The sequence below is a fragment of the Solanum stenotomum genome, chromosome 5 (assembly GCF_019186545.1).
Source record: "Solanum stenotomum isolate F172 chromosome 5, ASM1918654v1, whole genome shotgun sequence".
NCBI classification, from domain to species: Eukaryota; Viridiplantae; Streptophyta; class Magnoliopsida; order Solanales; family Solanaceae; genus Solanum; species Solanum stenotomum.
The window spans coordinates 48,385,063-48,403,165 of record NC_064286.1 but is presented as its reverse complement, the minus strand read 5'-3'; the positions used below and the strand labels follow the sequence as shown (position 1 = coordinate 48,403,165).

At 40.6% G+C, this 18,103-nt stretch overlaps 1 protein-coding gene across 1 annotated transcript; it reads left to right on the top strand.

The window, feature by feature from the left end:
- Positions 1 to 10,810: 10,810 nt before the first annotated feature.
- Positions 10,811 to 12,358, top strand: LOC125864079 (uncharacterized). The gene is made up of 3 exons (XM_049544021.1): positions 10,811 to 11,277; positions 11,479 to 11,599; positions 11,897 to 12,358. Exons 1-3 carry the CDS (start codon positions 10,811 to 10,813, stop codon positions 12,356 to 12,358), a joined length of 1,050 nt encoding a protein of 349 aa, XP_049399978.1.
- Positions 12,359 to 18,103: the final 5,745 nt, after the last annotated feature.

Here is an 18,103-nt window from a genome sequence, read left to right as displayed (position 1 = left end):
AAATTCCTATATTTTTCGTGTGTTATAGCCCATGGATCTGGCGCCCTGAACACCTAAATTTTTTTTCTCAGAAGACATTAAGAGGACCTCCGTATTGAGTTTGGGAACCATCACATATACTCATACCATTTTTTTTCAAGCCCATTTGCGCATCTACATGCCTTTTTTCAGCGATCGCGCAAATTCCTCTATTTTTGTATGTATTTGCCCACTGATCTGGCGCCCTAAGCACCCATTTTTTTTTCAAAAACTTTATGAGGACTTCCGTATTGAGTTGTTGAACAATCACATATACTCACACTTTAATTTTTTCACGCCTATTTTCGCATCTACAATTCACTTTTTAGGACTCACGTAAATTGTTCTATTTTTCGTGTGTATTAATCTATGAAACTGGCACCCGGAGCACCCAATTTTTTTTCTCAAAAAACTTTATCACAACCTCCGTATGGAGTTGGGGAACCATCATATATACTCAGACCTTTTTTCTCACACCATTTCCACATCTACAAGCCCTCATTTGGAATCACACAAATTGCTCTATTTTTCACGTGTATTATAGCCCATGAATTTAGTGCCCGGAGAACCCAAAATATATTTCTCAAAAAATTGTATGAGGATATCCCTATTGAGTTTTGAACCATCATGTATATTCACACCATTTTTTTCACGCCCATTTTCGCATCTACAGACCCTTCTTTAGGAATCGATCAAATTGCTCTATTTTTTGTGTGTATTAGCCCATGGATTTGGCGCGCCCAGAGCAACCAAATTTTTTTCTCAAAAAACTTTATGAGGACCTCTATATTGAGTTAGGGAACCATCACATATACTCACACTATTTTTTCATGCCCATTTCTGCATCTACATGCCTTTTTTTAGGAATCGCGCAAATTGCTCTATTTTTTGTGTGTATTAGCCCATGGATCTACTGCCCAGAGTGCCCAATTTTTTTCTCAAAAAACTTAATGAGGACTTTCGTATTGAGTTGGGAACCATCATATATAGTCAGACCATTTCTTTCATGCCCATTTCCGCATCTACATGCCACTTTTTAGGAATCACGCAAATTGCTCTATTTTTCGTGTGTATTAGCCCATTGATCTAGCGCCTGGAGCACCCAAAAAGTTTTTCTGAAAAAAAAAAGCTTTATATGGACATGCGTATTGAGTTTGGGAACCATCACATATACTCACACCATTTCTTTCACGCCTATTTCCGCATATACATGCATTTTTTTTAGGAATTACTCAAATTCCTCTATTTTTGTGTGTATTAGCCCATGGATCTGGCTCACGGAGCAATAATTTTTTTTCTTAAAAAACATTGTGAGGACCTCTGTATTGAGTTGGGGAACCATCACGTATATTCACACCATTTCTTTCACGCCCATTTTCGTATCTACAAGACCAGTTTTTTAGAAATTGCGCAAATTGCTCTATTTTTCGTGTGTATTAACCCCATGGATCTGTCGCTCAGAGCACCCAAATTTTTGTTCTCAAAAAACTTTATGAGGACCTCCGTATTCAGTTAGGGAACCATCACGTATACTTATATCATTTTTTTCACCCCCATTTTTCCGCATCTACAGTCCTTTTTTAAGGAATCACGCAAATTCCCCATATTTTTAGCATTTATTAGCCCATAGATCTGGCGCCCAGAGCATTTAATTTTTTTTATCAAAAAACTTTATGAGGACTTCTGTATTGAGTTGGGGGAACATCACGTATACACACACCATTTTTTTACGCCCATTTCCGCATCAACAAGGCCTTTTTTTATGAATCGCGCAAATTGCCCTATTTTTCCTGTGTATTTGCCCATGTATCTGGCCCTCGGATTACCCAAATTTTTTTTCTAAAAAAACTTTATGAGGACCTTCGTATTGAGTTTGGGGTACCATCACTTCTACTCACACCATTTTATTCACGCCCATTTCCGCATCTACAAGCCCTCTTTTAGGAATCGCGCAAATTACTCTATTTTTCGTGTGTATTAGCCCATTGATCTTGCGCCCGGAGCACTTAAATTTTTTTAAAAAAATTTCATGAGGACCTCCGTATTGAGTTGGGGAACCATCACGTATTCTCACATCATTTTTTTAACGCCCATTTCTGCATCTACATGACCTTTTTAAAAATCGCGTAAATTGCTCTATTTTTGTGCTTATTAGTCTATGGATCTGGCGCCCAAAACGCTCTAATTTATGAGGACATTCGTATTGAGTTGGGGAACCATAACGTATAATCACTCAATTTTTTCACGCCCATTTCCGCTTCTACATGCCTTTATTTAGAAATTGCACAAATTGCTCTATTTTTTGTGTGTATTAGCCCACGGATTTGGCACCCGAAGCACCCAATTTTTTTTATCAAATTTTATTTAAGGACATATGTATAGAGTTGGGGAACCATCACGTATACTCACTCAATTTTTTCATGCCCATTTCTGCTTCTACAGGCCCTTTTTTAGAAATCACGCAAATTCCTCTTTTTTGTGTATATTAGCCCATGGTTGAAGCGCCCAGAGCACCCAAAATTTGTTTCTCGAAAAACTTTATTAGGATCTTCGCATATAGTTTGGAAACTATCATGTATACTCACACCATTTTTCACACCCATTTCCACATCTACAGATCCTATTTTTGGAATCGTGCAAATTGCTCTATTTTTCGTGTGTATTAGCCCATGGATCTGACTCCCAGAGCACCTATAATTTTTTTTTCTCAAAAAACTTTATGAGGACATCCATATTGAGTTGGGGAACCATCACATATACGCACACCATTTCTTTTCACGCCCATTTCAACATCTACAACCATCTTTTAGGAATCGCGCAAACTCCTCTAATTTTGTGTGTATTAGCCCATGAATCTGGTGCCCCGGAGCACCCAAAATATTTTTGTCAAAATACATTATGAGGACCTCCGTATGGAGTTGGGGAACCATCACGTCTACTCACACCATTTTTTCATGCTCGTTTCCGTTTCTAAGGCCCTTTTTTAGGAATTGCATAATTTTCTCTATTTTCGTGTGTATTAGCCCATGGATCTTGCGCCTGGAGCACCCATATTGTTTTCTCAAAATACTTTATGAGGACCTCCGTATTGAGTTGGAGAACTATCACGTATATACACACCATTTTTTTCACGCCCATTTCCACATCTACAAGGCCCTTTTCTAGCAGTCGCGCAAATTCCTCTATTTTTCGTCCGTATCAGCCTATGGATCTAGCACCCAGAGCACCGTAATTTTTTTTCAAAATAAACTTTATGAGGACCTCCGTATTGAGTTGGGGAACTATCACGTATACTCACATCATTTTTTTCACGCCATTTCGGTATCTACAGGCCCATTCATAGGAATCACGCAAATTGCTCTATTTTTTGTATGTATTAGCCGATGGATCTATGCCCGGACCACCCAAAATTTATTTATAAAATACCTTTATTACGACCTCTGTATTGAGTTGGGGAACTCTCACGTATACTCAGACCATTTTTTCACGTCCATTTCCGCATCTAGAGGCCTTTTTTTAGAAATCACGCAAATTACTCTATTTTTATTGTGTATTAGCCCATAGATGTGGTGTCCAGAGCACTCAAATTTTTTTTCTCAAAAATCTTTATATGGAAATTTGTATTGAGTTTGGGAACTATCACGTATACTCACACCATATTTTCACCCCCATTTCCGCATCTAGAAGTCTTTTTTTAGGAATCACACAAATTGCACCATTTTCTATGTGTATTAGCCCATTGATCTAACACCCTGAGCACCCAAAAGTTTTTTCTCAAAAAACTTTATGAGGACCTCTGTATTGAGTTGGGGAATCATCACATACACTCACACCATTTTTTTCACGTCCATTTCCACTTCTACAGTCCATTCTTTCGGAATTGCACAAATTGTTTTATTTTTTGTGTGTATTATTAGCCCATGGATCTGGCGCCTGAAGCACCCGAAATTGTTTTCTCAAAAAACTTTATGAGGACATCCATATAGAGTTGGTGAACCATCACGTTTACTCACACCATTTTATTCATGCCTATTTCCGCTTCTACATGGCCTTTTTAGCAATCGCGTAAATTTCTCTATTTTTTGTGTGTATTAGCCCATGGATCGGGTGCCCGAAGGACCCAAAAAAGTTTTCTCAAAAAACTTTATAAGGACCTTGAGTTTGGGAACCATCACGTATACTCACACCATATTTTCCACTCCCATTTTTGCATATACATGCCCTTTTTTAGCAATCGTGCAAATTCCATTACTTTCGTGTGTATTAGCCCATGGATCAACGCTCGAAACACCTAATATTTTTATCTCAATATTTTTTATGAGGACCATCACATTGAGTTGGGAAACCATCACGTATAATCTCACCATTTTTTTCACGCCCATTTTACATCTACAGGCCCCCTTTTAGGAATCGCACAAATTTCTCTATTTCGTGTGTATTAGCCCATGGATCTGGCCCGGAGCACCCAAATTTTTTTTCTCTAAAAACTTTATGAAGACCTCCGTGTTGAGTTGGGGAACCATCACGTATACTCACACCATTTATTTCACGCCCATTTTCGCATCTATATGTCCTTTTTTAGGAATTACACAAATTCCTCTATTTTCGTGTGAATTAGCCCCGCCATCTGGCCCCGTAGCACTCAATTTATTTTCTCAAAATACTTTATGTGGACTTTCGTATTGAGTTGGAGAACCATCACGTATACTCACACCATTTTTCTCAGGCCCATTTCCATATCTACAGGCCCTTTTGTAGGAATCGCAAAAATTTCTCTATTTTTCGTGTGTATTAGCCATGGATTTGGCGCCCTAAGCACCAATTTTTTTTCTTAAAAACCTTTATGAGGACATCCATATTGAGTTAGAGACCCATCACGTATACTCACACTATTTTTTTCATGCCCATTTCCGAATCTAGAGGCTCTTTTTTAGGAATCGCGAAAAAATTACTCTATTTTTCATGTATATTAGCCATGAATCTAGCGCCCGGAACACTCAAATATTTTTTCAAAAAACACTTTATGAGGACCTCTGTATTGAGTTGAGGAACCATCACGTATACTTTCACCATTTCTTTCACTCCTATTGTCACATCTACAGGACCTTTTTTAGGAATCACGGAAATTGCTCTATTTTTCGTGTGTATTAACCCATAGATCTAGTGTTCGGAGCACACAAAACTTTATGAGGACCTCTGTATTGAGTTGGAGAACCATCACGTATACTCACACAATTTTCTTCAGGCCCATTTTCGCATCTACATGCCCAGTTTTAGCAATCGTGCAAATTGCTCTATTTTTCGTTTGTATTAGCCCATTAATATGGCGCCTGGAGCACCCACAATTTTCTTCTAAATTTTTTTTGAGGATATCTGTATTGAGTTTGGAACCATCACATTTACTCACACCATTTTATCATGTCCATTTCCTCATTTACAGGCCCTTTTTTAGAAATAACATAAATTGCTCTATTTTTCGTGTGTATTAGCCCATGGATCAGGCGCTCGGAGCAGCCAAAATTCTTCTCTCAAAAAACTTTATGAGGACATCCGTATTGAGTTGGGAAACCATCACTGTAACACCCCAAATTTTTTTTGAACTAAGACTCGAACCATCCTTCGTTGTGAGTAGGATTTTATGGAGAAATTTAAAATTTTCTTAAGTATTAAGGTCAGGTCACTAGATATAGCACCTTGAGTTCGAAAAAGAATTAACTAGAATTCATTCAAGTCATTCCTTAGTTCTTTTAAATTTTGGGCCAACTTCAAACGGCCATAACTTTTAGTATAGGATAAGCTAGGATACCCATAAGATATAAAATGAAAGATATCTGAGTCCTCTTTTGAATGCCACCGAGTTTACTAATTTTTGAGCTTGTATGAGAGATATATTCCCTTTTGAAGTCAGGCTGACCATTTAAGGAAAGTTACCCGAAAATAAGAGGGGAATTTTAGTCTTTTCCCTACCCAATTGGTTTAATTCATTTTTAGTGAATTAATTAGGGTCTACACTGCTTTGGTTCAGTTTACGCTTTACAAAATTATGCTAGGGCTTTGAGAGATGAGAAAAGAGAAGAAAAGAGGAGAAAGACCAAAGTTCATCATCGTTCTTGAGGTTTTGCTTGCGAATTTCGCCAAGGGTTAATCCCTACAAGGTATGTGAGATCACATAACAATGGGTTCGTTCACCCACACGCCAATCATGAGTTTCTTTTGCGAATCTATCCATAAATATTGAGCAATTTAATTTCTTGATGAGTTCTTGATAAGTGTTTGATGTGCCGCGAAATTGTGACACATTTGATGCTTAATAACTATGATATAATATTGTAATTAGGTGAAATTTTTGGATTATTTGATGGGTTTGTTAAATGTGTAGGAAGAATTTGGGTTGTATAGAAAAGCGGAAAAAGAAGTAGAGATGATGTTGACCAAGTGAAGTTCACGGCCAATTTCACGGACCGTGAACTTCATTATGGTTCGTAGTGGAGCTCGTGGAAGTAAGGCTGTATTGAGCCTTGAGAAGATGAAGAGAAAGAATAACCAAATAAAGACTACAGAGGGTTCTACGAATCGTAGTCCTCACCACGAACCGTGGTACCTGCCGTGAAACTAAACCAGTGTGACACNATATTGATAACACATTAAGTTCGAGAGAATTAGAGTGAATATTATCTAATTAGGCAGAGAAGTGTTAGATTAATTCAACTCGCTAATGTTCTGTAAACATTTATTTACCTGACACTCAAATTACGGGGAGCATTATAATTGATGTCATAGTGAACACAAAACCTGGTTTCTTTAAATTAACTAATGAACTTACAACGCGATCGTCTGTTAACTGTGTATCTAAGTTTTGACTGCAAGTATTGGTGATAAACTACATTTCAACAAAACCTAATTTACTTTTCGTGTTATTTGTTAAGGAAATAGGAACGACAATTGAGTAAACGCGACAACGAAACTTTATCTGTAAAGAAATTCTCTATGGGATCGACCTCAACTCTAGTTGAACTCTGTAAATTGACAATGGCCGTTTACACTTCTTATTTGGAGTGTAAGTTTGGACGTATCAAATTTTGGCGTCGCTACTGGGGAATTTCAATTCAGAAGTGTTTTATTAGCTTTTATTCAATTGTAGTTATATTTCTTAATTTTACGTTTTGTTTGGTGTTTGTGTTTTTTTAAGAGAGTCAGATTGTGCATGCCCAACACTAGAAGCAAATGAGCCCCATTGCTTCCTTACGACCCTGAATTTCAGAAAACTCTTCGAAAGATGGTGAATGCACAGGAATTAGAGGCTCAGAGGCACATACTAGGATTAGAAGCTGAGATTGATGCTGAAAGGAATGTCCATCAAACTGTAGTTATCCAACAACCTAGGCCAGGTGTCCATCAAAATGTTGGATTCAATCAACCTAGGGTAGTAGATGAAAACAGAGGGGTGGAAGGAGTAATCCATCCTCAGCACCAACCAATAGCTCCAAGGGGTAGACCTCAGCATCCAACTCATATGATGTATGAAGAAGATGATGCTGACTTGGATGGAGTTGGAGCCACTGGAGCTATAGTGTTACCTGCTTTACATCCAGGTGTTAAGTTCACAATCACCATCACGATGATCCAATTGTTGAACCTGAAAGGTATGTTTAAAGGTGCATCTGGTGATGATGCGAACCAACACCTAATGAATTTTGTGGCAATCTGTAAGTCACAGGAGATTCCTGGGGTCAACCAAACAACAATGAGGTTGAGGCTATTTCCATTGTCTCTTACTGGAGAGGCAACTAACTGGCTGAATGAGATGCCTGATGACTCCATCCGAACTTGGAATGAGTTGAAGGAAGATTTCCTGAAACTATTTTTTCCAGAATCAAAAGAGCTGCAGATGAAGGACGAGATTAGTACACACAAACAGCTACCAGGAGAGGCAATGCATTATACTTGGTGGAGGTTCAACCAAAAGCTGAAGAAATTCCCCAACCATGATCTTACCGAAAGACATCTAAAACAAGCCATTTATAGGTCTCTTAATTATGTTACTAAACCTGTTGTTGATGCAGTGTGTGGAGGCTCATTTATGAGGAAGTCATTTGCGGAGAGCATGCAACTATTGGATGAGGTCTCAAAGAACAACATAGCATGGTACACCAGAGATGCAGAGGTGGGAGAGCTTGGGTATACATTTGAGCTTTCAGCTGAGCAGAGGAAGAGAGAAGAAGAAAGAGACCAAGACATGGCACATATGAGGACTCAGATAGATTTGCTCACAAAGCACATTGTCGTCAAGTCTGAAAAGGTGAATACTGTAGGACAACAAAACATGTATGAGGATCCGGATCTTGACCTTGATGAGGAAGCTAACTACTTGGGGAATCAAGGGGGTTTCCAGAATTATAACTTTGGAAATCAAGGTTACAATTCTGGAAATATAGGTCGAAACTATGTGAGGGATAGTCAGTATGATAGGCCAGCAAATAGAGAGCAGGGAAACTGGCAGAATAGAGATGGGTATAGGAATGATCGCAGTGGTGTTTATGTACCCCTAGGTAATAGAGACCGGGAAAGTGGTAGCTCTAGTGGGTCTAAGCTGGAAGACATGATGGCTAGAGTACTCCAGAAGGTTGAATCAACTGATGCTGGGGTGAAAGAGATGAGAGGGAATTTTTTAAGCATGAGTCAATTGGTAGACTCCCACACTACCTCCATCAAGCAAATTGAGCAGTAGTTGGGGCAACTCTCTGCCTCTCTAAATCAAAGAAAGAATGGGTCGCTACCAAGTGACACCATTCAAAATCCAAAAAAGGACGGGCATTGCATGGCCATAGCCACCATGAGTGGTAAAATTCTTTCTGACCCTATTCCTGCAGGTACTAATAATGAACTGGTGTTGGAGAAAGCTGGCAGAGATGATGATGAAGCTGTGCAGGTAGATGACTTGGAGGATCTTCAGCCTAAAGTACTACCCGTGAGAGGAAAAAGGAAAAAGGAAAAAGGTCCAGGAAGACACGCCTTTACAGCAAATTCCCAGGCCACCTCCTCCTTTCCCTCACAGGTTCAAAACGAAAGCTAAGGACGAGAAGTTTACAAAGTTCATCACCATGTTGAAGCAACTTTCAGTAAATATACCACTGGTGGAAGCTCTGGAGCAGATGCCAGGATATGCTAAGTTCATGAAGGACTTGGTTACAAAGAAAAGAGCTGTAAGTCTTGATTTTAGTAATGATGTTCATCATTGCAGCGCCATTGCTACCAGATCTCTGGTTAAAAAAAAAGAAGACCTAGGTGCATTCACTATTCCATGCACCATCGGGTTAATCAGCTTTGCAAAATTGCTGTGTGATCTAGGAGCCAGCATCAACTTGATTCCACTAGCCATCTACAAAAAACTGGGATTGGGAGTTACAAGACCCACACCAATGAGGTTGATGATGGCTGATAGGTCAGTTAAGCGGCCTGTGGGAGTCCTATGTGATAAACTTGTGAAGGTGGACACCTTCATTTTTTCGGCTGACTTTGTGATCTTGGATTGCGAGGTGGACTTTGAGGTCCCCATCATTTCGGGAAGATCATTTTTGGCAATAGGGAGAGCCTTGGTAGATGTTGAGAGAGGTGAACTGAAGTTCAGACTTAACAAGGATAAGGTAAAATTCAATATTTGCAGGTCAATGAAGCAACCCAATGATATGAATGTGATATCTGCAATAGAGGTGGTTGCTGATGAGGACATGAAGGTACACATAGAAGAGAGGATGTCGGTTGAAACATTAGCAACAGTTCTGATGAACTTTGGTGATGATTTCTGGTCTAACTATGTATAGACCGTGAATGCTTTGCATGGAGTGGGAGCACACTCGTATGCTCCAAAGAAGCTGGACTTGGACTTGAAAAACAGGCCAAGCCCTCCAGTAAAACCATCCAATGAGGAGCCACCGGTGCTAGAGTTGAAACAGTTACCTAATCACCTCAGGTATGTATTTTTAGGGACTACTAACACTTTACCTGTGATTTTGGCTGCAGACTTAAATGAAGAGCAAGTGAAGGAGGTGATCACGGTGTTGAGAAGGTACAAAAGGGCCGTTGGGTGGACCATTGCTGATATAATTGGAATACCTTCGGGTATATGCACCCATAAGATTCAGCTTGAGGTGGATTGCAACCCAAACATTGAACACCAATGGAGGCTAAACCCACATATGCAAGAGGTAGTTAAGAAATAGATAATCAAATGATTTGATGTTGGGGTGGTTTATCCCATTTCTGACAGTCAATGGGTTAGTCCAGTGCAATGTGTGCCTAAAAAGAGCGGTATGACTGTGGTGGCAAATGCCAAAAATGAATTAGTCCCACAAAGACCAGTCACTGGTTAACGAGTGTGTATGGACTACAAGAAGCTCAACAAGTGGACTTTGAGGGATCATTTCCCCATGACTTTCGTGGACCAGATGCTTGATAGGTTGGCAAGTAAATGGTGGTATTGTTTCTTAGATGGATACTCTGTCTTCAACTAGATATCAATTGTTCCTGAAGATCGGAAAAATACCACCTTCACATGTCCTTATGGCAGTTTTGCATTTAAACGCATGCCATTTGGACTATGTAACGCGCCAGCAACATTCCAAAGGTGTATGATGTCCATTTTCTCTGACATGGTGGAAGACACTTTAGAGGTATTTATGGACGATTTCTTTGTACTAGGTGATACTTTCGATGACTGTTTGTTAAATCTTAGCAGGGCTTTACAGTGATGTGAGGAGCCAACCTGGTGTTGAATTGGGAGAAGTGCCACTTCATGGTAAAGGAGGGCATAGTTCTTGGACACAAGGTATCACAGAAAAGAATCGAGGTCGACAAGGCCAAAATTGAGGTGATTGAAAAGTTACCTCCACCGATCTATGTGAAGGGTGTTCGAAGCTTCCTAGGACATGCCAGATTCTATAGGCGTTTCATCAAGGACTTCTCCAAAATTGCACACCCTATGTGCAAGCTTTTGGAGAAGGAGGTGAAATTTGTCTTTGATGAGGCATGTCTCAACACTTTTGAGTGCCTAAAAGAAAATCTGATTTCAGCACCAATGATTATTGGCCCAGACTGGGCGAAACCATTTGAGGTGATATGTGATGCTAGCGAGACTGCGTTAGGAGTTAAGTTGGTACAAAAGCGCAACAAGATGTTCCATTCGATTTACTATGCTAGTAAGTCACTAAATGGGGCACAACGAAACTATATAGTCACTGAGCATGAACTATTAGCTGTAGTGTATGCGTTTGAAAAGTTCTGAGCTTACCTGCTGGGCACTAAGGTGATAGTTCACACAGACCATGCTGCCTTGAGATATCTTTTAGCAAAGAAAGATGCCAAGCCTAGGCTGATCCGATGGGTATTGCTTCTCTAAGAGTTTGATTTCAAAGTGAAGGACGTGAGAGGTTGTTAGAACTAGGTAGCTGATTACCTGTCTAGGTTGGAAGCTGCAAAGAAGGAAGAACCTGAGCTCGAGATAGATGACACATTCCCGGATGAGCAGGTATTAGCTGCTACTCTTGACCTTATTCCTTGGTTTGCTGACTATGCTTATTTTCTGGTTAGTGATATGATGCCTGAGGGACTGAAATATCAGCAAAGGAAAAGGTTCCCGTATGATGTAGACTAGTACTTTTGGGATGAACCGTATCTGTACAGGGTGTGTGTTCACAACATAATTAGGAGATGTGTTTCGGAAGCCGAAATGTTGCACATTTTGGAAGCCTGTCACTCATCTCCAGTTGGTGGTCATCATGGTGGTGCTCGAACAACCCACAAGATACTGCAGTGCGGGTAGTACTATCCCACAATTCATCAAGATGCAGTGGACATAGTAAGGATCTGTGATGTGTGCCAGCGGCAAGGAGCCATCTCTCGACACCATAAGTTACCTATGCCACCTATTCTGGAGGTGGAATTGTTTGATGTGTGGGGTATTGAATTCATGGGACCCTTTGTGAGTTCATATGGACAGAAAGACATATTGGTTGCGGTTGACTATGTGTTCAAATGGGTTGAAGCTGTTGCTTTACCCGAGAACGATGGAAATAGTGTTGCTGGTTTTCTGAAAAATAACATCTTCTCAAGGTTTGGAACACCCAGAGCCATTATCAATGATGGTGGTTCTCACTTCTGCAACAAGGTTTTTAGTGCACTTCTGACCAAGTATGGGGTAAAACAACACAAGGTGGCAACACCTTATCACCCACAGACTAGTGATCAAGTGGAGGTCTCCAATAGGGAAATTAAAGCAATTTTGGCAAAGACAGTGAATGCCAACAGAACAGATTGGGCATGGATGCTAGATGATGCTCTATAAGCATATCAGACAGCTTTCAAGACACCCATTGGTATGTCTCCATATCAATTGGTGTTTGGAAAGGCATGTCATTTGCCAGTTGAGCTTGAGCATAAAACACTCTGGGCGTTGAAGAAGTTGAATCTAAATTGGAGCGAAATCGCAAACTTAAGGTTGGATTAGATCAATGAGATGAATAAGTTCTGTCTGAGGGCCTATGAGAGGTTTGAACTGTATACGGAGAGGATGAAGCTATATCATGACAAACATATTGAGAAAATAAGCTTCACTCCTGGTGACTTGGTGTTACTCTTCAACTCCAGACTGTGTTTGTTTCCAGGAAAACTGAGGTCTAAATGGTCTGGACCTTTTGAGGTTACATATGTGTTTCAATCTGGTGCAATTGAGCTAGAAAATGATAAAGGCGAGAGGTTCAAAGCTAATGGCCAGAGAATCAAGGCATATCTGGGTGTCCCTGATGATGTGAAGATTGTCGAGGAATGCAAACTTGATGAAGTCTGAGTAATCAAGTAACTTGCGTCGCCCCGTGACGTGAAATTGTGCGCTTCTTAGGAGGCAACCCAAGATTTAATTGTATTAGGTATTTTTCCCTTTCGCCTTATTTTTCTTTGTTTTTATAGTGTCACAGTGTGCTGATGTGTGCATGAGAGAATAGGTGGAAAAATGCAAGACCTGGTGCAGACTGAACTTCACGGACATTCCCACGGACCGTGGTGCCCTTTACAGGCACTTTCACGATTCGTCAATTGGAGGACAAAAGTTCAGAAGCTACTGGAAATTGAATAAAAAAGGGTTCACGGATGGGTTCACGGTCCGTTAAAATTTGTACGGACCGTCTAGCCTCTTGTGAACCTCAGGTATGCCAAGTTTCAAAGTTGAAGTCACGGAGAGGTTCACGGACCGTGATGCCCTTCATGGGCAACTTCACGATCCTTGGTTTTCTGCAGTCAAGTATTAGGTCATCCCAGTTCTTTCAAGAAACCCGACCCGACGCGTGAAAGGCAAAATTGAATTAAAACATATATATTGCTCATAAAACGCCAAAGGTCAGGTTTTTCTCCCTATTTTCTTTTCCATAACGGTTCTTAAGAGGTTTAAATTAGATCCCATCATCCATAATTCCTAAATTCATCAAAGATTCCAAGCCATAATCCTAAGTTGTCAAGAACCTCATGTCGCAATCACTGATTCATCATTCTGCGCGTAATTTATTTCTGAACTCCAAGTAAGTTCTTTCATCACTTGCCACAAGGTCGATCTTGTATAACAGTGAGTTGAGTTACTTTGATTTAGTCGAGTTTAGTATAAGTATGTGACGAGTTACTTGTGATTTGTACTGAATTGTAGTAGGTAAGTCAAATTGTGAAGTTTTTGTTGTCGTGTGTGTTAGTCTATGACAGAGGGTCGAATTTGTTAGTAGATGGTGGACTTTAGGTTAAGTAGGTTAGTTGAGTAAGAAGTAGGGTAAAGCTTCAGTTATAGGAAGATTTTGTATTTGTGTAAAAATGGTGGTGAAGTTCTAAAATTCAAGGTTGGGAAGAAGGTGATTGACATATTGCCCAAAGTGTAAGACTACGATAGGTTATACGGACCGTGGAAGATATCACGAGTCGTGCACCTTGTCGTAGACCACACTTGAAATCAACCCAACCGTCAGTTAAAGTTCACGGGCAGTATCATGAACCGTGGTGCACTCCACGGGCCGTGAAGCCGTCTGTGAACAACCCTTGGGTAAAAAGTTCCACAGTGCACCTTGCACACTGACTCTGTCCCAACCCTATGAGTGCTTTCACGGTCCGTGGTGCATACCATGGCCGTACAAGTTCTCATCTAGTCTACTTTATTTGTACAATTATAAAATTTTTCTATATTCAGTTTTTGTTTATTGTTGGTTCCGTGACCCTTCTCGATGATAGATTGGGTGACGACATTCTTAAGGTAGGGCGTGACGATGATATTACACAGGGGAAGTCTGAGTACCCACCAGTGTGTCGTTTTATTGATGATTGTACGAAATTGGTGTTTTGTTTCTCAGGTACAATGGGTCCCAGAAGAAAAAATGCTACCAAACCTGCCCCCGTCACCGCTTCGCAATCAGAGTGTCATGACGACTCTGAAGCTAGTGGGTCTAAGGTGCAAATAAATGTCACACCTGAAGATCACTCACCTCGTGCTACTAGATCACTGGATAGAAGAGCTATTCTCCAAAACTCTCCTCCTCAGGCTGAAGAGGGAGGTAGTAGTTCTAATAACGGGGAAAACTCAAGAAGTAAATCTGATGCTGTTGCTGGCAGCCAATCTGCGGATGACTCGGGGGGCAGTGCTGAATTTGAAAGCGGTTCTCGGGGCGACACAAGTACCTCTCCACCTGTGGCCACCACAGAAGCTGAAACTGGAGTACGAGAGGAAGCAATTAATAGAGAGGATGAAGAGGAAATCACCGATGATGATACCATGGTGAAGTATGTGAACGCTCAGGAACCTAACCGTTCATTGAGACCACAACTGATTGCTTGTTATCGCTCTATGTGGACTGTCAATCGGTCTAAAAAATTCTTCGACAATGGTATTGTGAATGAAACTGGAGGCTTCAAGAATCGAGCAATAATGCGTGAGACCAGGGTGGTGGTAGCTGATATCAAAGCATTCTCGAACATCTATCGGATATTTCAGCTCCATCAGTTCGACTGGATGGACAATGCACCTGGCGAATACTCTAACCACCTGACCAGAGAATTTTATTCCTCTTATACAACTATATTGATGAATTTTGCTGCAGATACGGAGACCACGAAATGTGGACAGAAAGACATGGCTATTGCCTGGGGTCCACTCAACTCAATCATAGTTAGGGGAAAATCAATAGATATTTCTGAGGCTTCGATTAACAGAATGTTGTATGGCCCAAAATACTCTGCACCAGTTTCAGTTGGCCTTTTTGAGGGCAAACATCATGAGGTCACTAGTGATGCTACAATGGAAGATTAGACTTCTCGAGAAAGGGTTTTACGCTGGATTGAGAAGCAGATTGCCATAAATAGGGAAAACTCAGTTTGGGTCACCACAACTCCAACATTCATCACCAAAGCTTTGTTGTCTTTTCCAGTCAAGGTTTGGTGGGATGTCGTCTGAGCACAATTGCGACCAACAACTAATGATAACACTTTGTCACCTTTCCTGGCCTCGTTGGTAGCCTGTCTTATGGTTGGTTACCCGGTCAATGCGGGACGGATAATAGCAATCAAGATGAGTGACAGGGCGCTAAATGAGAGAGCTGTACTTTTTTTTCTCTGTCTGATAGGGAAATTATGTCTAGGAGCGAACATTCCACCGAACTGCCTGGTTGATAGATGTGGTGAGGCATTCAGACTAACCCAGGTTTCTAAAATCAAGGATGCCGTGAACCATCTCTTTGGCGCAAAGTCTGCCGCTGTGAGTACTTTAGCTGTTGTTCCACATGTCCCACTTGACATCCCACATGCAGATAGAGGTCCAGAACATGGAGAGTCATCACAGCCTTCCACAGAGGCACCACCACCTCTGGCTTCAGCCTCCCAGACTCCAGGTACCTTTGTCACTATCCTTATGTTTTTTCTTAAGAAATTGGTTGCAGATCAGTGCCAGCCAAGGACATTGGTAGACCAGATTGTGCTCCGGATGCCTCAGTTGATAGAGACAAAGGTGTTAGCTGCGAAAAAAGAGATCAAAGATAAGATGAGGACGGAGCTATCAGTCTTAAAGGACAGAATGGATGGTTTGGAGAACTTTGTTCAAGATCGATTCCAGACTGCTGGTTCAGCAGACACTGAAGAGTTCAGCGCCCAGTTGGCTGAGATGCGCACTCTGATTGCTAAGCTAGTTGAAAAGCCAGTACAGGTGCCCACTCCGGTCATGTTAGAGTCGTTGATGCAAATGTTAAATCAGGCACCCTCCACTCAATCAATTGATGATCTTTGGGGAGAACCCCCCACGAGTAAATCCAGCAAGAGAAAATACAAAGCTGGAGAACTTGATGAGGAGACCCCTACTGACCCAGCCAGAGAGGCAAGAAAACAAGAAAAGAGAGCTCATAGAGCATCAAAGAGGGAAACTTGGGAAAAGAAAGCCCTTGAACAACTACAATGAGATGCAGCTTTAGTTGGAGCTTCTGGTAGTGGAGCACTTGCTCTGACTAATAAGGACCAAATTGATCATGTCCCGAGTTCTGAGAGTGCATCCACTGATAATGGTGCCAATGTTGATCCGATGATCGGTGCCTAGAGTGCCGTAGTATGATCCCTCCTCATAGCCTGTGTATTTTATTGTTCTGTATCGACTTTGAGGGAAGGGCCCTTTTTATTTGGGGAGGGGTGGTCAGCAACCTGCCATAGTTGTTAGAAAAATAAAGGTTGTTTCTGTGTATTACTATTTTGGTTGTTTTATGTGTTGAGCTATACAACAACTAATCTGTGAAAATTGAGAACCTGCATCTGATTTTGACTGTTAGGATCTTTAGATGACATCTTAGATACTGATATGGTGAACATGGCTAATCTGACAAATTAATTGGTGAACCAAGAAACTAACAAAATACAATCCTACGTAGTGTGTGTGTAAGTTCTAATTGAAGTCTAACACTAGGAGCAGAAACTAGAACTTGCCTAAGCAGTCTTGCTTGAATATGAGAATAACCGGATAGGAAATGATCATTAGGCCATTTTTGTTAAACCAGTCAAAAGCCAAAAATAAAAGAACCAAATGAAAAGCTTATCGGTTGCACCCAATTTTAGCCTTAAATCAGTCTTTGTTCTTACCCAACATATATCATATCCTTGGTTCTCCAAAGGTACGATATCACAACTCAGGCCAAAAGCCTTAGTTGAGGGTGATTGCAATCCAAACAGAAATGAAAAGGAAAAAAAGAGGTTCGACCAGTGAGCTAAGTGCATATCAAAATTGCATATTAAATAAAAAAAGAAAGAAAATAATAGCTACTGGGTTGGGCTGAAATAAGAAAAAGAGGGAATCACTAAGAAAAGAGTATGTGAAAACGACACTTTGGAAAACCAAGGGATTAGTCACTCACGAAACCAAATATCCATTCCCTAGCCCCGAGCCTATCTTACAAGCCAACAAAGTCCTACAATGATCCTATCCCGAGTGTTTGAAAGGTAAATCGTAAAAAGCAAGGGCAAGCCTATGATAGTTTGTTGTTAGTGTTAGAAATTCATTGAGAGTGTGAGCGTAGTACTCAGTCCCTACCATTATGAGCGAGGGACTTCTTTGGTGTGAGGACATAATAGTTGCATTTGAAAGTAGATTCTGAGTAATAAAATGTCATGTATTGATCCTTACATGCTAGATTCAGAGGTTTGGGATACAAATTGTACTTGAAATAGTTGTTGTGTAGTGTCATAAATCTGGAATTAAATTGAGGGCTAATGGTATTTGCTTTTCTCATTACTTGAGGATATGTAATGGTTTTAAGTTGAGGGTGTTGATGTGCCGCAAAATCGTGACATATTTGATGCTTAATAAATATGAACTAATACTGGAATTAAATGAAAATTTTGGATTATTTGATGGGTTTGTTAAATGTGTAGGCAGAATCTGGGTTGTATAGAAAAGCAGAAAAAGAAGCAAAAATGATGTTGACCAACTGAAGTTCACGACCAATTTCACGGACCATGAACTTCATTATGGACCGTAGTGGAGCTCATGGAAGTAAGGCAGTGTTGGGCCTTGAGAAGATGAAGAGCAGGAATA

Coding starts and splice junctions, on each gene's coding strand:
- LOC125864079 (XM_049544021.1), top strand. CDS start 10,811: ATGGTAAAGGAGGGCATAGTTCTTGGACACAAGGTATCACAGAAAAGA. Junction 11,278..11,478: donor CATGAACTATTAGCTGTAGT/GTATGCGTTTGA, acceptor TTACCTGTCTAG/GTTGGAAGCTGCAAAGAAGG. Junction 11,600..11,896: donor CTGACTATGCTTATTTTCTG/GTTAGTGATATG, acceptor GATGTGTGCCAG/CGGCAAGGAGCCATCTCTCG.